The 23,873-nt window shown below is 47.1% G+C and overlaps 1 protein-coding gene across 6 annotated transcripts in view; it reads right to left on the reverse strand.

The window, feature by feature from the left end:
* The window catches only part of Slc26a8 (solute carrier family 26 member 8), a 64,062-nt gene that overhangs the window by 10,604 nt on the left and 29,585 nt on the right, over nt 1-23,873 (reverse strand). For 3 of the 6 annotated variants that reach the window (XM_010605351.2, XM_010605350.2, XM_010605354.1), the window contains 9 exons: nt 22,491-22,573; nt 16,390-16,537; nt 15,374-15,487; nt 12,136-12,213; nt 6,067-6,162; nt 4,764-4,870; nt 4,613-4,682; nt 3,831-3,923; nt 3,618-3,749 (listed from right to left, as the gene is read on the reverse strand). In XM_010605351.2, coding sequence (XP_010603653.1) covers nt 3,618-3,749; nt 3,831-3,923; nt 4,613-4,682; nt 4,764-4,870; nt 6,067-6,162; nt 12,136-12,213; nt 15,374-15,487; nt 16,390-16,537; nt 22,491-22,573 — 921 coding nt within the window. The remainder of the gene's footprint in view (nt 1-3,617; nt 3,750-3,830; nt 3,924-4,612; nt 4,683-4,763; nt 4,871-6,066; nt 6,163-12,135; nt 12,214-15,373; nt 15,488-16,389; nt 16,538-22,490; nt 22,574-23,873) is intronic. The other 3 variants (XM_010605352.2, XM_019204721.1, XM_010605355.2) reach the window with 3 other exon arrangements.

Here is a 23,873-nt window from a genome sequence, read left to right on the forward strand (position 1 = left end):
GTGTGTGTGTGTGTGTGTGTGTGTGTGTGTGTGTGTGTGTGTGTGTTACAAGAAAAGTGAAAACAGCTGAGATCCTGTTGTTTACTCGGACAGGAACCACGGAGGGTGAGAGACAGACGGGTCCTGTGGAACTCTAATCGCCCGGACCCGCATCGGAGTGAATGAAGCCGATGTGCACCAGTCACTCGGGGCTGTCGAAGGGAGGCAAGAGTCCCCTGGCCCTCCACATTTTAACCTGATTCTGCGTCTCTTTCCTTTTCATCCTCATCACCCCTTGGTCCGGTCTGAGCTCGTAGGCTGGCTCCTACAGGGTAAGTCCTATACTGTGCATCCTGAAAAATCATGCCAGGGCTTCTTTTCTAGTTAAGTCTTATTTGGGGGAATTATATGATACATCCGAATACCAGAGAAGGCTGAGCATGGTGGTGCACGCCTGTCATCCCAGCACTCAAGAGGCTGAGGCAGGAGGACTGCCACACGTTTGAGGCCAGCCTGACCCATATCCTGAGATTCTGTCTCAAAAACCAAAAACAGAAATGATAAATCTTGGGCTGGGGATTTAGGTCAGTGACACTGCGCCTACCTGGCAAGTGCAAGGTCCTGAATTTGATTCCTAATGCCACAAAAAAAAAAAAAAGAAAGAAAGAAAGAAAGAAAAGAAATGATAAATCTTAAAAGCTAATGATGGGACAGAGATGCCTGTTAGACTTGTCTCTACTTTTGTATATGTTCAAGATCTTCCATGAAAAACCATTTTTTTTGGTACTGGAAATTGAACTCAGGTTCTCTTGCGAGGCAGGCGGCAGCACCACTGAGCTAAATCCTGGCTCCCTACCTATGAACTACCTAAATGAACTTTAGGATATGATTATGAGTAAAATCAGCCAGTCTCAAAAAGACAAGTGCTACCTGACTTCACTTATATGAGGCAGCTAGAACAGTCAGATTCATACAGACAGGAAATAGAACGGTGGATTCCAGGGGCTCAGAGGAGGGGAAATGAGTCTTTGGTTAATAGATGCAGTGTTCCAGTGTTATAAGATGAAAACGTGCTACACGTGAATTGTGCTGGCAACTGTCGAATAATGTACTCACATATACTTAACACCAGTGAACCCAAAAATGGTTAGAGTGGTATATTTTATCATATATAAATTTTAACCACAGTGGGAAAAAAGGAACTTCCTGAAAACAGCCTCTTAAATTTTTTTCTCTTTTTATGCCCTGTAAAACACAAACAACAAAAGAAAAAAAAATAGCCAAATGGAATTGCATCAAACTGAACAGTATAGCAAAGGAAATACTAGGTAAAAAGGCAACAGCAAAGGAAATAGTAAAGGGAAGGAAACAGATAAAAAGGCAACCCACAGAAGGGGAGAAAGTAGCCCCAAATCATGCATTAAATATGGGGCTAACATCAAAAACGTACAAGGAGCCAGGTGTGGTGGCGTGGTGGCGCACGCCTGTAATCACAGCACTCAGGAGGCTGAGGCAGGAGGATCGCTGTGAGTTTGAGACCAGCCTGGGCTACATAGTGAGTTCCAGGGCAATCTCAACTACACACTGAGACCCTGTCTCAAAAACAAACAAACAAACAAAAATGTACGAGGAACTCAAAAGACTTAATAACAAGAAAATAATATTTTTATAAATGGACAAAGGACTTGAATAGGCATTCTTTGAGAGACAATATATAAATGGGCAGTAGACATACAGAGAAAATGCTAAACATCTCTAATCATCAGAGAAATGCCTATTAGGACCACGGTGAGATTTCATCTCATACATTTAGACTGGCTACTATCAAGAAAGATGAAAGATAACAAGTGTAGGGGAAAAGAACCCTTCTAGACTGTAGTTGGTACTGTAAATTAGTATAGCTATTTTGGAAAACAGTATGGGGCTACTAAGAAAAAAAAAAACAGAATTACCCTATGATCCAGAAATCCCACTCCTGGGTACTTATACGACAAAATTGAAATCTGTGCTGAAGACACGTGTGTTCTCTTGCACTCGCCGTGGGACGATGGTTATTCACAGTAGCCAAGACACAGAAACAACCTAAGCACCCATCCGCAGACGAGGGGATTAAACAATGAGGTCCAGACACACAGCGGAATTCTAGTCGACCTTTAGGAGCAGGGATTTCTGACATCCGTGGCAACATGGAGGCACCCAGAGGAATTATGTTAGCTTGGCCAGGCGCGGAGAGACAAATACCATATGGTCTCACGTACACATGGAATTTAAAAAAGTCGAACTCACAGAAGTAGAGAGAGGGGATGAGGGTGGGTGGGAGGGGAAGGAAGAGGCAGTCTGATGGGAAGAGAAAGTTCGAGTGCTCTGTTGCAGAGCAGGATGACTGTACGGTATTGCATATTTCAAAATAGCTCAAAGAGAGGTTTTTAGGGGCGGGGGAATTAGCTCAGGGGTTCTGCTGCCTGCCTCACAAGCACAAGGACCCGAGTTCGATTCCCCTGTACCCCTCCAAAAAGAGAGAGGTTTTTAAATGTTCTTACTACAAAGGTAAGTATTTGAGATGATGGAAATGTTCATTAGGATTACTGCATCATTCATATATATATATATATATATATATATATATATATATATGCAATTGCTGTCAATTAAAAATAAGATTAAGCTTTAAGACATCCTTTATCCTTGCATAATGCCACAGATCTGGGCACACAGCAGAGCTCCATAGATACGGGACAATCTGACACTCAAGTGTATTCGCTGGTGTCCTGCAAACATTCTCCACAGTGCTCAGCACAGGGTAGCTGCAAACTGAAAACCAGGAAAGTGTTGATTCCGCGTGGAGTTCTGCACGTCCCTGTGTGGCAGGGGACAGGCGGGCTGCGTGCACACGTGTGTGGACGGGTGTAGATGGTGCTACTCACGAGGGTGTAGGATACACACTGGTCTATCGCGGCCAGGCCCTAAAGCTAGACGTGAGCAGTCTTGCCTGGACAGAAGGGCTATTTAGGCCCAGTCCAGGTTGGAACTATGGAACACTTTGTAATCTCATCCACGGCAGTAACCTTCAGCTGCAGCCTGTGGTGATCCCCGCTGACTCCCGCCTTCTCCTCCACCACCGTCACATCCTGGGTTGCGGGCAGACGTCAGACGCGACTTTGACCCTGCCCAAGTTGGCGTCAGAAAACAATCTCCAAGGCACTCGTTTTCAGAAAGCTAAAGCTAGGAAGCTAAAAGCCAGGGAAATAGGTACAGAGAGGTAGTTCCCTCCACAGGCCAACTGCTCTTCGTCATCCTTCTGCCGACCGTTCATATCAGAACCCGAACCTCAAAGGGGAACTGGGTGGAGATCTTTGATTTCCAATTTTTTAAAAAAGCCATTAGCAGAAGAGCGAGTTTGGTGTGCAGCTGTAACCGCAGCCCTCTGGGAGACCGAGATGGGAGGATCGCAAGCTTGAGCCCAATCTGGGCAATTTAGCAAGACCCTGTCTCAGAATAAAAGAAGGGCTGAGGAAATAGCTTAGCACAGAGGGCCTGGGTTCAATCCCCAGTACCGGAAAAAACCAACCACGCCTGAAGCTCTGAGTGAATGAACTGCGGGGCGGAATCCACACCCGGGGCAGGAGGGGCTTTCTGACCCTGGGTGGCGGCTCCAGGTCTTCGCAGTCGCAGAAGCACTTGCAGATCTTCTCCTCCTGGAGGCTGGTGTGGCTTTGATTAAACAGGCCGAACAGCTCTTCCTCCTGGAGGGGCACCGTCACCATGCCGAGCTGAAAGACAGCAGGGGCCTGGTGTGGACCGGAAGGCGCAGGCAGGCAGCGAGCCTGGAGGGAGGCAGGGGGACAGCTTACCTCCCTCAGCAGCCTGTGCTTCAGGTAGTGCACATTTATGAATGTAATGGCGTTGCAGCACTGGAAGATTTTCACCCCAGGAATATTTGTAAACTGCAAGACAGAATGTAAAGTCCTCCATCCTTTCTCTCTCTCTCTCTCTCTCTTCTTCTTTTTCTTCTTCAAGTATGGAGGACTGAACCCAAGGTCTTTGCACTGAGATACATCCCCAGCCTGTTTTTTTATTTTGAGACTGGGTCTTGCTAAGTTGCTCTAAGGGGACTGGTATTTGCGATCCTCCTGCCTCAGCCTCTGAGTGCTGCAATTATAGCTGTCCACTCCCATGCTTGACTCTCAGTTTTTTTGTTTGTTTTTTGGTACCAGGGATAGAACTCGGGACCTTGCACTTGCAAGGCAGGCAGCAGAACTACTGAGCTAAATCCCTGGCCCTCTCAGTTCTTAAATGAAGTAAGAATAATACATCTGCTTCTCTCCCTGTTAGAGGCAAGAACCAGGAGATTCTTTTCCTTCCATTTTGACCCCTGCTTTTTTTTTTGTTTGTTTGCCTTATAGTTCTCCTCTCTTTATCTTGGCTCTTCTGTCCTTAAGTCCACTAGAACTCACCTCTTTCTGCAGTGTTTAAGGTCCAGCTACCTAAGACCCTGCCTCTCCCCCGTGGCTCACTTCCTCCTCCTCTGAGAACGGACGGCTGACCACAGCAGAGGGGTTTGCGGAAAAATGAAGTGCCAGGCCCGGCGTACCCCATCCCTTTCCGGGGCAGTGGGGCGGAGAGAGCCTCTTACCTCCCGGTAGTCCGTGATGCTCTTGTAGATGTTGGTATTGGGGATCTGACCCAGGCGGGTAATTTCCGTCCTGGAAGGAAATAAATGCCCTTGCCGTTCGTGGGGGGGCGCTCACCTTGCCGCAGCCGACCTCCCACCCCAGGCAGAGTACCTGTGCGAACGGACGGTGATGATGAAGAAAGAGAAAAGCAGCGAGACAAGCAGTCCCATGTCCAGTCCCAGGAAGATCGTGGATGTGAATGTCACCATCCAGGCAACCTTGTGGAAAAGCGTCAGCGGAAAACGATGGCCACGGAAACTCGCAGGATGGAGAACCTAGCAGCACCGCCTCCCCTTCCCCCTACTCGTCCTCTACACCTGGATTTAGAGACAAGTCCCACAGCCAGGTGGCCCGGTGCCGTCACACATGAGGCTGCCCAGCAGTCTTTTTGGTGTCCCTGGTTGTCACAGACAGAGCCAGCCCCGGCCCGCATCTGCACCTCCCTCCCACGCACACTCGCCAGATGGTGGGAGTCGAGAACGACAATAGTTTCTGCGAATCCTTCACATCTGTTGCAAGGCCCTACACGACCGCCTTCTGCGTCACTCTCGGCGGGCGACCTTAGCCTTCCTCGTCCCAGGAGAACAGGCAGAAGCTCCCTGAGATGTTTCCTTCCCCAGCCCCTGGCTTGCTGGCTGTGTCCAGGCGAGTGGGCTGCAATCCGGGAGCTCAGACCGCGCCCTGAACTGCACCCCCCCAGGGCACAAAGCGCCCCTTTCCTATTTCCCCGCCTCTGCTGGCTCCTTCTCCCATCACAGTACATCCCTCAGATTTTATTTCCGGCTATTTTCCCTTTCTCCTTTGATTTTTGTTCTGGGGAGGACAGTACCCCAGCTGTCACTCCACCTGGCAAGATCCCCCTCCTTCCCTTATTAAGATTTGTGTCTCTTGCCAGGTGTGATGGCGCACACCTGTGATCCCAGCACTCAGGAGGCTGAGGCAGGAGGATCAGTGCAAGCTCAAGGCTACCTAGTGAGTTCAAGGCCAGCCTGAATGACAAGGCAAGACACTGATGCAAAAACAACAAAAGTTTTAAGAAAGGATCTGTGTCTTTTATCCTGGAAGATATTTACGTGAACTGAATTGAAAGTCATTCTAATGTGCAGTGGACGATGAGCCCCTTTTGCTAGGATCTGTAAGGAGCTGTATCACTCAGTTTCATTTTGCGTAGTCCAAAGGAGGTCTCCATGTTCCCATGTACCAGCTTTGACTCTCCTTGAAAAAACAGAAATAGGTGGCCACCTGCCTCACAAGCGCAAGGTCCCAAGTTCGATCCCTGGTACCAAAAGTAAATAAATAAAACTAGAGGACCAGGCATCAGAGTTGCTGGTGTTTTCCCTGCCTGACCAGTCTCTGGCTTGTGCTTTTTCTCCCTCCCTTTCCCTCGTGTCCCAGTGCCTGGGGCGGTACTCACACAGTCATACTGGTCCTGCCTCCACAGGCTGGGGAGGTTGTAAATGGCTTCCAGGTAAGGGATGACATTACTCAGAATAATAGCAGCCAACACGGCCTGCGAGGAAAGGTAAACTCTTCATTTTCCCTTTAGGATAAAACTCCCAAATTCTCACAGAGGAACCACAAAAGTCAGCCTTGCCCGCTCGGAGATATTTTATGTCGATATTTCATATGAACACGACAGCATGTTCCAACTCGCGGTTTGGTCAAATAAATAAGCTCCACACTTCTGTGAACCCCCTCCATAATCTGCCCAACACCCCAGGCAAGGTCAGGCCCAGGCCAAGTTGGGCTGGATCCACCCAGTAAAGCTGAGACAGCCCCCTTCTGATGCCAAGGGTGGTGAGAGGAAGAAAAGGCACCCTCCCTGGTTCCCTGTCGCCACTCTGGGCACCTCATCTGGGTGGCCGTGTCCAGTTTGTGTGACCAATCCGTTACTCTCCTTGTCTGGAAATCAGTATCAGATGGGATGATAAACACTTCTGCTCACAGAAACTCTAAATTACTTCCAGTTGGGCTTTCGTTCAAGTTTAATTATGCTATGCTATAGCTGCTTCACCAAGGCGATCATGTTTTTGGAAGTTAAATCAGCAAATTAAAGACATCGATAAGACCCAATATACACGGCTACGCATATGAAAGGACACGGCCCTTTTGGAAAAGTCATTTGGCAGCATATCAAAAAATGCTGGCATGTTTCCCCATAGAAAATTTGGCATATCATGCTCTGTATTAAATAAAATTTTACGGAGTGAAGTTACAAATATGCAAAGTGGTACCACTGATAGAAAAAATAGTGTTGGCCGGATAAATACAAAATGTTACTTACTAATAGTGTATTTGTAATTATGGGGGACATTTTTTAATTTGTTGTGAATTCCCCAAGGTATTGACAATGGACCTGTCTACTTTTCTAATAGGAAGAATGTTTCTTAACTATTGGGAAATTTAGATGTATACTCATAATGCTATAAAAATTATCTGGGTAGCCAGCCTGGTGGGACACACCTGTAATCCCAGCACTCAGGAGGCTGAGGCAGGAGGATCGCTGTGAGTTCGAGACCAGCCTGGGCTACATAGTGAGTTCCAGGTCAGTCAGTCTCAACTACATGGTGAGACCCTGTCTCAAAAAAACAAACCAACCAACCAACAAACAAAAGTTATCTAGGTCTCAAAGTAGAATCAAACCTAAGGAACCTTTCCTTGGGTTCCTGAGGCCTCCGCATTGTTGAGCATTTCCCAGCCCTTTCAGCTGTCCTCTCCTCTGTACTCTTTCCCTGGGCATTAGAACGATACTACCATCAGGCATGGCTGGGCCTAGCTTGGGACACAGCAGGTCAGAAAGGAGGACACGGAAAGGATGAAGTCAGTAAAAATCACTTTGTTTCCACTGCGCCATTCTCTCCAGCCAAGCACCTCCACTCTTTTTTTCTCCCAGTACCAGGGATCGAACTCAGGTTCTTGTGTTTACAAGGTCGGCAGCAACGCCACTGAGCTAAATAGCCAGCCCAAGAATCTCCAGTCTTTCAACAATTTCCAGAACGATGTGGTGGGAGGGAAGAGAAACTCAAGTTCATAGGGGTTTTTTTTGTAGGATATTTTGACTTGAGACAGAGATTACTGAGAGGAAACAAACCTTTTCATAAAGCAATACACAAGAATTTTTTTACCTTTCTGAATATTGAGGTAAAATACACTCATTGTTTATAAAAAATTTATACTCCATGTAATTTCCATCATCAAAGAGAAGGCCATTCTTAGGAGTTTGGCATGTGCTTTATTTTTTTATTTTTTATTTTTGAGGGAAAGGAGTTTATTTGGCTTATAGTTAGTTCATAGAGGTTTCAGTCCATAATCAGCCGACTCCAGGGCCAACAAACAGGCCTGGCAGATCAGAAAGAACTCGGCACACACAAGGCAGCGAAGGTAATGAGAGAGTGAACAGCGGCTCCCTGCCCCTTTTATCTCTTAACCAGATACTTAGGGTGGGCAGCACTCACACCCTCAATCCTAGTGTCCTTGAGCCTAGCACTGCATCAAGAATCAATTTCAGCTTCATGCACTCTAGATCCAGCCTCTGACCACACGAGGCTTTGGGGGGACATCTTGACCCAACCATAACATTCCACCCCTGGCCCCCCAAAGACTCACGTGCCTTCCTTCACACAAAAGGCATTTGGTCCATCCCTAAGAGTCGCCACAGTCCTAACAGTTGCAGCATTGCTAAGAAGTGCAAGTCCTAAGGCTCCTCAGAGACGCAAGGCAGACACTTAGCTGCATGTCCCTGTACAAATGACAAGAAAGCTAAACACTTCCAACATTCAGTGGCACAAGACAGACATTACCATTCCAAAAGGTACAAATAGGGGAGTGCGAAGGAACGGGACCAACGGACCAACGTAAGTCCAAACTCCAGCAGGGGAAACATTAAACCCCATACTTCCATTTCCAGCATCCCCAGGAATCTGTGGCGAGCTGTGAGCTCCAAAGGGCTTGGGTGGCTCCGCCCCTGAGGCACTTTAGGTGGTCGTAGCTCCCGGCTTCTCTCTTGGGCCGGCTCTGCGTCCCCCTTGCAGTTTTCCTCAGACGCCCATGCTCCTGGCGCCTCTAACTCACAGCTTCACACACTGCCCTCTCGGGCACCCTGCAGGCCTTCCAGGCCTTCTGAAATCTGGGCAGAAGCCTTCCTCTCCCACAACTCTCGCATTCTGCATGCGCCTAAAACCAGCGCCACACGGATGATGCCGAGGTCTGCTGCCAGCTGGAGCCGTAGCAGCCGCCTTCCCTCTCTCTCGGCTGTAGGGGTTGAGTGCCTGGATTGCTGAGCACTGAATCCAATTCTGATGAACAGCTTCCCTAGGCCGCCACCACTCCGAACGTAGTGCTCTGGGGCTTCCTCCTCAAAGCAAAGTCCTTCACTTTTGCAAATTGGAGGCTGCAAAGGGTGAAGTGCTGCTTCCTGTGACACCCTCGGGAGATCTTTTCTGTTCTCCTGGTCCTTCTCAGCAATCAAGATCTGCTCTTCTCCATCTTTGAGTCCACAGCTTTACTGGTGCTTCCTTTCTGACCCAACTCAAAACATTTCAAATCATCCTTCTGGTCTCTTTGCTCTTGATTCTCCACAATAGATCTGGGTAAAAGCCCCCAGCAGTAGCCATGCCACTGCCTCAGTATTCGACTGCCTTGAAAGGTCTTCTGTAAAATGAATCAGTCCGCCGCCCCTAATCTCGGTCTCAGGCAGTCTCTGGACATGAGCAAAACGCAGACAAACATTCTGCCGAGCCATAACACACATCGTCTGAGTCCAGCAGCCAGCGCCGAAGTCCCCCGAGCCGGTCTTCCCTGGCTTTCTGGGCCTCTGCGCTCTGACCAGAATCTCCAGCTCGCACGGTGCAGCCAGCCTCTCCCGACCTGGTCTCCCCTTCCCACAAGCGGCTCGGAGGCTTTGGAGCCACGCGGCCTGGTGATGTCAGAGCGAGGACCCCGCGGCTCTGCTGCCACATCTCTGCGTTAGTCACCCGTTCTCCCACTGAGACAAACTCCTGAGGCCTGAAGTTAGAAGGGAAGGGGTTTGTTCGTCCATAGACGCTTCAGTCCGCGGTCAGCAGACTCCAGGGCGGGAAGACAAACAGGCGTGCACAGCAGGAGCAACAGGGCGCACACAAGGCAGCAAACGGAACAAGAGTAGTTTGATGTGTTCTATATACTTTTTTCACACAAAATTAGAACAACATTGCACATAGTATTTTGTGTTGTTTTTCAAATTTGGGGCTGGTGCTTTGCTGACGGCTGAGATCCTGGCTAAGGGTGCCTCACTAATGCCCCCCATACGAGTTCTCAACGAGCTATCTACCCAGAAACGAGTCTTTTGCAGAAGGAAGAAGTCATTCATAGTTTAGTAGTCACAGACCCTCATGGTTACAATAATTCAGAAATTCCACCCATCACACTGTATTCACATCCAGCCATCCAGAAACCCACCAAGTAGATGCTGCGGTGATCCTGTGACATAAAAAAGCTGGCCAGAGGCACCGGCTGTTCTGTCCCCTCCATCTTCACAGTGAAGGAGTGCGACCTGCCTTTATCGCTACCTTTCGGTGAAGTCTGACAGTTTGCATTTTTTGGCAGTTTTGAGTAGTGCTTCCCATAGCTGGATAGAAAAAAATAACTCTTCAAAGTGAGTGACTTTCAGACCGGGGATCTGGCTCAGTGGTGCCGCTGCCTGCCTCGCAAGCACAAGGCCCCGAGTTTGATGCCCGGTACCAAAAAAACAAAGCGAGTGGCTTTCTTCAAGTAGACTCTTAAGGTTACTACAAGTCGTACAAGCTGAGTTCTGGCAATGAGCTCTGCTAGGAATCAGAGAACAGCTGTGCGCTACACATGTGCGCATCGATCCCTCCGTGTGGCTGTAGGTCCGTGCCTGGGCTCCAAGATCCCTGAATCGCAAGGGCAGAGCTAACGGGGTCCTACTGCAGGGAGGCCTGTGATTCCCCTGGCGGAGGCGGGAGGGAGATGGGGACAGCGTTTCCAACTCTCCAACTCCGGGAGAAGCTGTCCTCTAGCGCGACCAAGATGTCCCAGCAGGAAAGAAACCTCCCACCTCCCTCGGTCCATTACCGTAATAGCTCATGGGAACATGAGGAAGACGTAAAAGAAGCAATGGTCACCGAGCACGGATCTATCAAGATAATAACTGAGAGCCTATCGATGGTGCTGTCATTAACACACCAGGCCTCTCAGTCTCACTCACAGGGAAGAAATGGCAACTCCTGCTGAGAGCCACCCTAGTGGACGCGGAGTTAAAACTCCATCCTCAGACCTGCCGTCTAGTGCTGGGGACTAACCAAGGGGCAGGTGACTTTAAACATGGGGGGGCGGGCAGGACCTCCCTCAAACCCACACGTGTCAGGGCGTGTCCAACACAACGGGGGTGGCGAGGTCTGGTGCCTGGAGCCTACTTCAGTCATTTTTCATGGAACTCTTATCAAGTTTACGTTACAGCTTACTTACTGTACAGGGTCTTTTGCTATGTAGTTCAGGCTGGCCTCCGGCTCACCGTGTAGTCCAGGCTGGCCTTAAGTGAGCTTACGGTGATCCTCCTGCCTCAGCCTCTCAAGTGCTGGGATTAGGGGTGTGCACCACCATGCCCTCAGGTTAAGAATAATGTTTCTTGGGTGCTTACTATTAGCCTGACACTACCTTGTTATATATATATCCTATATGTAGACACATGGGTGAAGTTCAAGCCTGGCTGGGTCAGGTGCGCCGCACTCCTGTCTCCTGAGCAAGGTCGGAGACCTTGCTAAGGCTGAGCTAACTCACCTAGGTGCGTAGATGCTGAGCCTAACAGGCTATACCTCCGCCCCTAGTCTGTGACTCCTTTGCCTCGCCCAAGAAAATCACCCCACCATATGTCTAGCCAATAAGATAAATGCTCCTCCCACGCTTCTCCCCCATGGTTGTCCCTACATAAGCCTGCACATTTCCTAAATAAAGTGGACCGTTCCAGAAACCTCCCCGGAGTCTGCCTGGTGATTCTGCGCCTTACCCTCCCAGTCCGAGCTCCCAAACTGAAGTCCGCAGACCAAGCAGCAGATGACAACATAGACATATATATGTTAACTCTCAACCTGTGACATAGATGTCATTATTTTAAAGGAAAAGGACAAGATGTATGTTAGAGCAACTACCAGGGACACATAGAATGTAATTTTCCTCAGAGATGTGCCACCAAGATGCACCCCAGGGATTTGGGTTTTGTGTGTGTGTGTGTGTGTGTGTGTGTGTGTGTGTGTGTGTGTGTAGGGTACTGGGGACTGAACCCAGGGCCTTCACACTTTCACACTGAGCTACATCCCTGGCCTTTCTAAAAAGTTTTGTGTCGAGACAGGGTTTTTGCTAAGTTGCCCAAGCTGGGGTCAAACTTGTGATTCTCCTGCCTCAGCCTCCCAGAGTGCAGGGGTTACAGGTGTGCCTGAGCACACCCAGCTTGGGTCCTTGACTTAGTCACACGACCAGTTCTACTTACGTTAGGCAGTTCGTAGAAGAAGCTTCCCACCTTCACCATCAGGAGCAGCATCACGCCCGCGCCTACCAGAGATGCAAACTGAGGAGACAGAGCCGGTTGGGGAGAAACCATCAGGAACAAACGTGGCCCCATCCGCACCGAGAACTTCTGCCTGGTGAGGAGCAGGCCATTTCTTCTTAAAAGGAGCTGGGTTCGGCCTACCTGCATTTTTGTTGAGCTGACATTTTCAGGTCTTATCAGTGTGCTAAACACATAGTAGGTCCTCAGTAAATATCTGTTGAATGGATGCATGAATGCGCTCTGAAAAGTTCCGGACTTTCCTGGGTGTCTGAATCCTTACTGCCACAGCTCTGTGCTATGCAGCTGAAGTCTCCTAAGATACGACTCACATTCCTTCAAAACTTTCACCCCTCCTCTCACAAAACTCCTGGTGGAATTTACCAGGGTTTTACTTCTCATGTAATTAAGTATCCCACCCCTCACTGTCCCATTTGGAACTTGGATAACTTCCCATGTGACAGTTCAGTGTTGCTTCATTTTAAAAGACTCAAGGACAATCACTTCCCAAATGCTCTTGCTTTCATTTTTCTCTGCTTTGGTGCAGTTCAGAAAAGTTACCTGGGCTGGGGCTGTGAGGCTCAGTGTTAGAAAGTTTGCTTAGCATGAAGGAAGCCCAGCACTACAGCAAACATTCACACAAAACGAAAGAAACAATTTTTTAAAACCCACCCACGCAAGCTAAGGCTGTACACTGCAGTTCTGAGCCTGCCCCAGCTGGGCTTGCTACTCTGGGCTTGGTGTCATCTTGCAAGCAGTGATTCTCATTTGACAAATAAGGCTAAGAAACATAGGTCCCAAGGCTCTCTGGACATAGCCTTGAGTGATTATACACTCTACTGATAGGTCAAGTTCTACTTTTTAAACCCCTAGTGATAAAAATAATACAAGGCAGTATTCCCCCCACAATAGGGATAACACTAACCATAGATCAAAACAATGGCATATCCAAGCAGGATCTCAGAACGCTCCGACCACAAACCTGTCAGGCTGTGGACCTGAAAGAGGTAACTGAGCTTGTGAGTCCTCCAACCACCCTTCAGGACTAGAGCCTCAGAGAGCAAATAAAATTTGCCCTCCGTCACCTACACCTAGGAAGTGCGGTCGTATCTGGCTTCAGCCTCCCTGACCATCAGACTCCAGAATCTAGGCTCTCTCTCCACTGCTCCATTTCTCGCTGTAAAAAGAGCACAGCACATTTCTCTCTTGTAATCCATTTTAAACCATTCTGGGAACCTGGGAACAAAGCAAGAAGGCGAGTCCTTGGAAAGCAAGGCACAAGGACGGGGCGGGCCGCCGAGCACAGCGGTAAGAACTAGAACAGCAGGAAGAAGCCGGCGACAGTCCAGCCAGCTGCAGGCCTCGGGCTCACCACACTCCCTCGGCCCTGGGCAGGATCGGCCACACCTCAGGCTGAGCCCGCGGCCGGGAGGGCCACGGGGTTTTGCTTTTTGCTGCAACCAGAGGAGGGAAATGGGTTCTAGACCAGGAAATGACCGAGTGAAATCCGGGCACATCCACACAGTTCCCATTAATGCCAGATCAAAAGCATGAGTGACTTTTAGTGGCAGGAAAGTCTGTCTCCCAGAGTCCTGGGAAACCGGAAAAGTGAGGCTGCCCTTGCACAGTGAATCAAAAGCCAAGAGAAAGAGAGAGAGAGAGAGAGACACAGACAGAGAAACGGGGAGATCACCCCTGCATGGGTTAGAGAAGGCTGAGCGGCAGCCCGGCTGTGGTGGAGCCGGGCTGGTCTGAAGTATCCTGTCTGAGCCAGCGATTTGCACTGGGTGTTTCAGGATCTCCGGGAAGAGCTTTCTGGCCTCCCTGGGGAACCTGGCTGTGATCCTCCTGCCTCAGCCTCCCAGACTGTTGGGATCACAGGCATGCGCCACTGCACCCGGCCACATCTTCCTTGTAGCATTGCCCTCTTCCGAGCAGGAGTGGAAAAGCCCCCACCGTGACAACAAAACTCGGTCCCTATAAAACGGCAGGATGTCGTCTTCCTCAAGACCTCTGCTCACCATCTTTCTGACTTCTGTTACCTTTCATCTTATCCTGCACTTCGCATTTGCGGCTGTGACACTACCTCCCCCGTTAAAGCTGAGCCTCAGTTCTTCTAACACATCAGTTTCTGACCCTGGCTGGCCCTTCTCCCTATGCTTTCGAGGCCCGGGTTGACTCCGACCTCTGCCAGTCTTTCTGTGACATCTGCACCTGGCTCAGTCCCTGGGTTTATCCCAGCTCCAATTCTGGTAACGCTGACATCTGGTCCCCTGCAGAGCTGAGACAGGGTCCCTTTCAGGGGCCTTGCCCTCTTCAGTTCGAAACTCACAATCATTTGTCTCCATACTGCATGGACCTATTACGTATTACAAACCTATAATAATAAAAATTAAATAAAAACAAAACTTCGCGCCTGCCGTTAGGTAGAGTTTGCCTTTAGTCTTCTCTATCCTCATTGTTTCTCGTTTATTAAACGTTGAGTTATTCAGAGAATTCAGAGTACCTGAAGAGAATCTGACCCACGCCCTCCTCTCACGCAGAGATGGTCCTAGGTTCCCAAGATTCCCCTAGAGGGGCACCTGACCCCTCTCAGGAGAGGCCTTTGCCCAAGCCTAGCCTCGGAGGAAGGCGGGAAACATTCAGGTTAATGCCAGGGAGAGCAGAATTATACTCTTACTTTCCCAGACTGGGTATGAGGCTACATCCCTCCCATAGGGGGGAAATAACAGTTGATGCTAGTTTACCTGAAATATTGTTTTTCTTTGGTTATGCTACCTGCAAAATGGGTTTCTATGGGTGAACATATGGAAACCTCACATACAACAATACTCCAATGGGAAATGAATTTCAAGTTCCATACTGGCCAGTCACTTTTAAGGTAAAATCTGAACAAGGGCCAGGGATGTAGCCCAGTGGGGCTGTGCCTGCCTGGCAAGCGCAAGGTCCTGAGTTCGATCCCCAGTACCAAAAAAAAAGAAGAAGAAATAATAAGAAAAAAAACACACAAAAAAAGATAAAATCTGAACAAAAATTAAAGCAAGCATGGAGTCAGTATGAGGTCTTCCCATTACACAGAACATTAAAACACGCTGAAACCCAGGTAACCCCCTCTGCAAACACACATACGCATTGACATACGTTTCTGTATAGTAGTGAGCAAATTCTTTTTTCAACACACCTGCTGTCTTCCTCCAGATTTATCTTGGATTATGGTCCTGGCCATAGCACCAGTAAACACAGAAGTTCTGAAACAGGAACTGATGACATTGCAAAGGCCGATGGCTATCAGATCCTGTGAAGAGACGCAGATATCCAACGGCTGCTTTTGGCTGAAGGATGTGACTTTGATTTCGAGCTAAAAAATATACTGTTTATTTCTAGTGCATGAAAACGGTGCTGTTTGCTTCACTTCAAACAACAGGCTGAGATGTACTCAGAACAAAAGGGTGCGACTGTGATGATCTGGATTAAATCTCGTCTTCATGTCACGTGGTGACTGCAAGGAGCACACGTAGACGGCAAAATGAGACCCTTGCATTTTTACTCTTTCTCGCAATCAGCAGGCCTCGGCATGGCAGGGAGAATCGCAATTGTACTTTTCTCCCCTCTTCCTGTGCTCTCCTAAAAGGCACAGCAGGACTCCTGTCTACCTATTTCCCTCTTCAGCTCTAAGGAAAGCCCTAGACTAATTGGAGATTTTTCCCTACAGAAGGGGAACAAAGACCAAAGGACAAAGAGGCCAACTAATTACCTATATTAATACCCTGGCATTTTATATGATCTTCACAGCAGTTCTTTTCTTTTCTTTTTTTGTACCAGGGATTGAACTTGGGTCCTTGCGCTTGTGAGGCAATCGGCAGAACCACTGAGCCAAACCCCCGGCCCCTTCACAGCATTTCTTATTATGCCTTAGTATGTGGTTGACTTCTAAGCATGTTCCAGAAAGATAAAAATAGAGGAACTCTGCTGCCTCAACACGATGCCATAGATTATGTTCTCGCCTCTCTGTACCCTGTCTGTTGTAAGGGGAAAACCCTTGAGTTCATTCAGGTGGCTTTGCTGCTGGAAGACCCTTTTGTGATAACGGGCAATGCACTGTCCAGTGGCCTCTGGTGGAAGAAGCCAGCCTTTGTGCTGCGGGAGGCTCAGGGAGCGCACACACTCACAGGACAGGAGAAAGAGCGGGCCTCTCACCTGGTTGGAATTGACTCTGTAGTTATGGAAACTGGCGATCCTCTTGCCCAGAAATATGAGCAGAAAGGAGCTCACTAGAGACAGGGAGATGGATTGTAGAACAACTTTGCCAAAAATGGTGAAATCTGGTAAGGTAGGGAACAGGAACCTGGAATGAGAGAATGGAATCATTCCCGGAGAGGCGGAGCCCCACTCCTCCCTCTTGGCCCTAGGCAAGCCCGATGCTGCCCCTCTGGTTTTTCTCACAGTCCTGGGGTTGAACCCAGGGCATTGTGCATGTCAGGCGAATGCACTCACATGGAGCTAGCCCTGCTTATGTGGTTTGGAGACAGCGTCTCACTAAGTTGCCCAGGCTGCCTAGAACTTGGAATCATCCTGCCTTCGCCACCAGAGTAGCTGGAATTACAGGCATGCAATAAAGGATACGTAGAGCGACCGAGACAACAGCTTGCCGGAACCACCAGAAACCAAGTTACAAAAGCCGCTGAGACAACATATTAGCAGCAGTGGCAAGAAAAAGGACAAGGATTTGTGGAAAACGGTTCCTGGGCAGAAAGCACACCTGACGTGCTTGAGAGCTAAAAGGCTGATGCATTCCCTTCTCTTCACACCCACACTCTCCAGGGTGCAGTGTTACTCACTGCTCTCTGTATAAATCGCTGGCCAATTCTATTCGTACTTTCCTGTAGTTTTGAGGTCTCCAGAGCCATTCATTTTGCTGACAACAATGTCACCTGATTGTACTAGTTAAGTACGGTCTGTGCTCAGGTCTTGTCATACAAGACATTGCCCAACACATTTATGTCGTGATCAGAACCTCTTCCCAGGCATTACTGCCCACCCGCTTCTTAGCTAGGAAACACTACTTGTTTAACATGATAAACGTTCTTCTTGGTGATACGGTCAGATCGCTGTCCAGAGTATCTGTTAAGACATATTTTGCGTGGTCAGTTTTAAGCTAAAACTTCTTGAGGGTTAGAGGCTGTGTGCTTGGAACCACACATGAATGCCTGACTTTTTGTTTTGTTTTTTGAGATGGGGATTTACTACATCATTCAGGTTGGCCTTGAACTCACTAGGTAACCCAGATTGGCCTGAAATTCATGGTGATCCTCCTGCCTCAGCCTCGTGAATGCTGGGGTTACAGACATGCACCACCACACCGGGCCTTGGTATTTTAATTTTTAAAGTAGAAAATTTCCACAGAGTCGCAAAAGAAGGAAGGGTGGAAAAATTGCCTTTCTGAACCCGTCACCCATCCCCATCAGTTAATTCATGGCCAATACTATGTGCACACGTATCACTGCCTGTTGCAAGATTATTTTGAAGTAAATCCTAGGGGTTATATCATGCTGGTTATAAATATTTATATTACCTCTCTAAAAGGTGTATGCCAAGGGGCTGGGGATTTAGCTCAGTGGTTTCTCTGCCCGACTTGCAAGCACAAGGACCTGAGTTCGAACTCCGGCACCAAAAAAAAAAAAAAAAAAAAAAAAAAAAAAAAAAAGGACAAAACAAAGATGTTTGCCAGAAATTCTTTCCAATACCTTAATATATCCAAACAATGTTCAGGTTTTCAGTTTTCCCAAATAGCTTATAAATATATATTTTATAATTTGTTCAAATGAGAATCCAAATAAGATCCAGCTATTCAGGAAGCTGAGTAGCAGGACGATTGCAAGTTCAAGGCCAGCCAAGGGCAAATTAGCAAGATCCTGTCTAAAAATATATAAAGGAAAAATATCCATATAAAGTTCATATATAACCACTGGTTGCTGTGTATCTTTTTTTTTTTCTTCTTTTTTTGGTTTTTTGAGACAGGGTCTCACTATGTATTTAAGGCTGACCTGGAACTCACTATGTAGCCCAGGCTGGTCTCGAACTCACAGCGATCTTCCTGCTTCAGCCTCCCGAGTGCTGGGATTACAGGCGTGCACCACCACGCCCGGCTGGTTGCTGTGTATTTTAAATCTCTTTTAAAATAAAGGTTTATACTCTATGTATTTTTTTTTCCTTCCTTGCAAGTTCTTTTTGTTGTTGTTAAAGAAACCTGGTCACCAGTCCTGTAGTTTCTAGATTTTGCTGACTGCCTCACTGTGTTGCAATATACCATATACCCCTCTTCCTTGTATTTCCTGTAAATTTTGGCAAGATACAGGACTTGACTTTTGTTTTGATCTATTTATTTATTTATTCATATTCCTGTACCAGGGATCAAACTCAGGACCTTGTGCTTACAAGGCAGGTGTGGTACCACTGAGCTAAATCGTCAGCCCGTGTTTTGCTTGTTTTTTAAGGAAAAAGTACTTTGCAGGTGGTGGTCCGTATGCCTTTTCAGAGGCACACAATGGCTAGCTGTCTCTTTCTGTGATATTAGCAGACGATATGCTAGTGTTCCTTAAGGGTGTAGTCTAATTCCATGATATCTTCTCTCTTTATTGGATGGAATAATTTTGTGAGTTGAAATTGAAATGTCATGCTATCAACTCTTTGGATACTCTAAGCAATATTTCTTAAAATAAAAAATATAATAAATATCTAGATTATTTCCCTTTAACAATTCAATTTTCAAAATAATGAGTTGGTTCCCTACCACTTTCCAATGGTGGAAAAACAAGTTGTTTTAGATTTTTTTTTTTTTTTTTTTTTTTTTTTTTTTTTATTTTGGTACAGGGAGAGAGAATTCGGGACCTTGTGCTTATGAGGCGGGCAGCAGAACCACTGAGCTAAGGGCCAACTCAGAAGAAAACATAGGAATGAATCTTCATGACTTTAGGCATGGGTTTCTTAGAGATTAGACATCAGAAACACAGATGACGAAAGAAAAAAATTTTAATTTCATCAAAATTTAAAAATTTCATGCTTCCAAGTATCAATAAAATGAAGACAACTTGCAGAATGGAAGAAAATACTTACAGGTCCTACATTTGACAAGGCTTTGTGGTCCAGAATGTATAAAGAACACCTATAACTCAACAACAAAAAGACAAGCATCCCAGTTAAAAATGGGTAAAGGGCTTAAAAACATCTCTCCAAAGAGATACACAAATGGCAAATAGACACGAAGATGCCACACATCATTAGTCATTAGAGAGAGTAGCAAATCAAAGCCAGGACAACATAGCACCTCATATCTACTAGGAGCCCCAAAATAAAAGCAAAAGCAGAGAATGAGTGTTGGTGAGGATGTAGAAAAATTGGAATACTTGTGCAATGCTGATAGGAATTTAATACTGGGCAGCTACAATTAAGAAATAGTTTGGCAGCTGGGGCGCATGCCTGTAATCCCAGCACTCAGGAGGCTGAGGCAGGAGGATGTGAGTTTGAGATGAGCTGGGCTACATAGTGAGTTCCAGGCCAATCTCAACTACATAGTGAGACCCTGTCTCAAAAAAAAAGAAACAGCTTGGGGGGCCGGGCGTGGTGGCACACGCTTATAATCCCAGCACTTGGGAGGCTGAGGCAGGAGGACTGCCTTGAGTTCAAGGCCAGCTGAAGCTACACAGTAAGTTCAAGAACATCTTGAACTAAAACAAAACAAAGCAAAACATCCTGAACTACACAGTGAGACCCTGTCTCAAAGAAGGTGTGTGTGGCGGGGGCTGGGGATGTAGCTCAGTGGCACCAGGGCTGCCTGGCAAGCGCAAGGTCCCGAGTTTGATCCCCAGTTATGGGGAGGCATACATAGTGGGGGTGGTTGTTCAGCTTTGAAAATATCCTGAAATTTACTGAACTGTGCACTTTCAAACTGAATTTTATGGTATGCGAACAAGATAATAAGAGAATATTCTAAATAACTTCATGACAATACAATGCCAACTTAGACTAACTGGAAAAGTTGTCTGAATGACCAGAACTAATAAAGTAGCCCCAAGAATAAATAGATAGCCTGCATTATGGTAATAATTATATATTATTAAGAATTTTATAATACATAGCATATTAAAATTGAATTGTAGCCAAGAATCTTCCCACAAAGACAACTCCAGGCTCAAATTTATTGATGATTCTACCAAATATTTAGGGAAGAAATACTGCCAATTTTGTAGAAATGCTTCCAAAAGATTAAAACGAGGGCGCGCTTCCCAAGTCCTTCTATAATTGTCAGCACAGTTCGAAACCAGACACAGATATTACCAGGAAAGAAAGCCCCAGGCTTTCATGAACATGGGTGCAAACATTCTTATCATTTCATTTTATTATTTTTTGGGTAGTGCAGATCAAACTCAGGACCTTGCTTACGAGACAGGCAGTGAAACCACTGAGCTAAATCCCCGGCCCTTGTTCTTATCACTTTAGCAAATCAACATATAAAGTGATAATCAAGCTGGGCTTATCTCTCAGGAAGCAGCAGTGGTTTAAAATGCTAAAGCGATTTAACATTCAATCACGATATTAGCAGATTTAAAAAGGAAAAGAAATCGTGATGATTCTGGAGGAAGAGTTTTTTTTATAGACCCAAATTGGCATAATCCTTTAAATCTAATTTGAGAGCATAGATAGGCTTCATTTTCTAGTTCCTTAGACCACTTTCTAAATCAGAAAAAGTCTTCTGAATGTTTTAGGCAAGGTTTGCTATCTGAAATGTTTATTCTTTTGATTATCTTCTGAGCTTTAGTGGTAAACGCAAGTAGATAGGACTCAAAAGTTGATGTACTTCTGAAAAGCTACATAAAGATCCAAATTCAGTAAAATGAACTTTGAGAAAAGTATATTTCTAAAAATTGTGGTATATTTTTCTATAAAGAAAATAATAATAGCTTATCTAATTAAAATTTCTTTATTAGTTCATGCACTTTAAATTTCATTTTCCTTTAAGAAGGAAGAATCCAGTTTTTTTTTTTTTGGTTTTCTTGAGATGGGGTCTCACTAGTAGTTGAGACTGACCTGGAACTCACTATGTAGCCCAGGCTGGTCTCAAACTCACAGCGATCCTCCTGCCTCAGCCTCCCGAGTGCTGGGATGACAGGCGTGCGTCACCACGCCCGGCTGGAAGAATCCACTTTTAACACCTTGAAGAACTGTCTCAATAATTTTTCACATTATTGCGTACATGAATCTAAATGCTTATTTTTTTAATTCCTATTTTTGAATATCTTTTTCCATGTTAGTTTTAGTTTCCTCCTTATAACTTACAAGCGTCTTGGTGCTTCCAGGTAATGACCTAAATAGGAACCAACTGACTGGGCAGACGTGGATATTTCAATTTTTGTTAAATCTGTCCCTTTTGTCCTTGACTCTTTTGATAAAAGATAAGCAAACCTTGGCTGTGGGGTTTATGGACTTGGGCACTGTTTTTCTTTAGGGTCATGTGTCACCGACCTCCTGCAAAAACTGGGGGCCGAGCCCCAAGACCCTGAGCCTACCCCAGACCTACTGGGCCCCATCCCCTAGCCCGACTTTGGAATGAAATAGAAATGGGTTCAAACGGAAGCTCTGCCACTGCCCGGCTACCTCATCTTGGGTAAGTCGTTGAAACGTGGAAAGCCTTAGTCTCCTCAACCCTCAGAAGAAGAAAAATAAGCACCTCGTGGTGTTACTGAGAGCAGCAAATGAAACGAAACGATGCGGTGAAGTGTCAGCCACGAGGCTGCTCGCTTTTCTGGGGCGACTCGGGGAGCTCTGTTCCCCTGGTAGGGAGGGGCCTGCCCACATTTCTTGACAGAGTAGAATCCTAAGCGGGTTTAGCCGCCATCAGATTTCACCGAGAACTGCCGGAGTCCGAGGCCTGCCTCTTGCTAGGGCGGCGCTCAGCCAGGGCCCCAGCGTCCCACACACTTTGACTGCGGGAATGACCGCCAGGTGAGCGGGACAGCGATCCGGCAGAGGGGACAAGGTGGGAAGAGCATCTCTTTCCTGGACGCGGAGCCCGGGAAGGGGGCCAGGGACTCGGTGTGCACCGCAGCTCGGGGAACTGCTCAGCTGGGAGAGGACACAGAGGCCGACCAGAGCGGACGGGGCCGTTGCTGCCCTCCAGCCTCCACAGGCCTCTGCGTTCCAAGGTGAGCCTGGCCGTGGACTGACACCAGTCAGGCTGTCGGTCAGGGACTGAGACAGCACCAGAGAAATGGAAAGCGCCTTGAGAAAGTACAAGTACTGACCTAAAAGGAGTCATCTCAGCGAACGTCTTGCTGTTTTCTGTGGCCATGTCTATCTTGTTCGCAAATACAGTGAAACCAAGAATCTGCAGAGGGAAAGGCGTAGGATTATTTAAATACCGTGCATCGCTTCTGGGAGCAGGGGCGCTCTGGTCTCTGGCAGGGCAGGAAATGAGGGCTGGACGGGACAGCTCAGGCAGACAAGGTCCTGCGGCTGGTCCGGAGCTCCCACAGGCACTGTGGCCAAAGCGCTGTCACCCTTGGTTTGTGACACAACGAGGGGAACAAATAGGGCCACGGGCCTCACTCTCCTCACCAACTTTAGAAATCAGATCACATGACCCTGTTTCCAGGTAACGCCTGGATCAGGGTCTCCTTCATAACACTCTTTGGATCCAGGTATGGCGCACTACATAAATGTGCCCTTTAAGGCATGGCTGGGGTATGCTGAGTGAAAATCATGTGACTAACCCTAAATAATATGGAGAGGCATTTGGAAGCACAAAGACAAAAGGTCTTTAGTGAAGCAGTTATCTGGAGACCCCCCTGTTTTGTTGAATTCTAAAAATGGCAATTCTCTCTTTAGTCCTGACTTTCAGCTAGAGGGAAAGCAGGCAAGCTGGAAGAGGATACACCTCATAATGATCTTGCATCAGAACTAACTAAACCAGAGACAAGACAGCTCAGTGCCCAGGTTTTAGCTGGGCGTGATGGTGCACACCTGTAATCTCAGCACTCAGGAGGCTGAGGCAGGAGGATTGCCACAAATTTCAAGCCAGCCTGGGCAAGGTAGTGACTTCAAGGCCAGCCTGGAGTACCCAGTGAGATCATGTCTCAAAAAACAAATAGGTTTTAAAACTATTAATTACATAGTTGTTTACCCCCTTATCCCTTCCCACAGTCTTTTCCCAGCATCTACTCGAAGATTTCTGTGAGATGCTGAGCAGCAGAGCAGTTGGCCCAGCTGTGATGCTCTGATCAGACGAAGGACCCGAGAAGCCTGCAGGTCCAAACAGAAGGAAGAATGTGGACCGCTGCTTGGGTCAGGGAGGAAGTTAATGCGCAAGAAGTACAGCAGGTTGCCAGGGCGCTCTTATTTCTGGTATAAAGATAATATTTACTCATAAAGGAAATAAAGAAAATATGCAAAACTGAAAAGTAGAAGTAAGTCTACCAAAGGCAATACTCTGCACATTTGAGTCTGCTCTATTGTTTAAATGCACACACACATGAAAATTGTGAACATGTAATATGTGCAATCTGGTATAGCTGAGGGACTCTTGAGTTGTTAATATATTTTGCCTGGATCCCAGATATTGACTTGAAATTCTTCCTAAATATTTGAGACTAGCATTTTAGGATGGACTGGTGGGTGGGAACAGTCCC

The sequence above is a fragment of the Fukomys damarensis genome, unplaced genomic scaffold (genome assembly GCF_012274545.1).
Source record: "Fukomys damarensis isolate Sample0158 unplaced genomic scaffold, DMR_v1.0_HiC HiC_scaffold_20, whole genome shotgun sequence".
Lineage (NCBI taxonomy): Eukaryota > Metazoa > Chordata > Mammalia > Rodentia > Bathyergidae > Fukomys > Fukomys damarensis.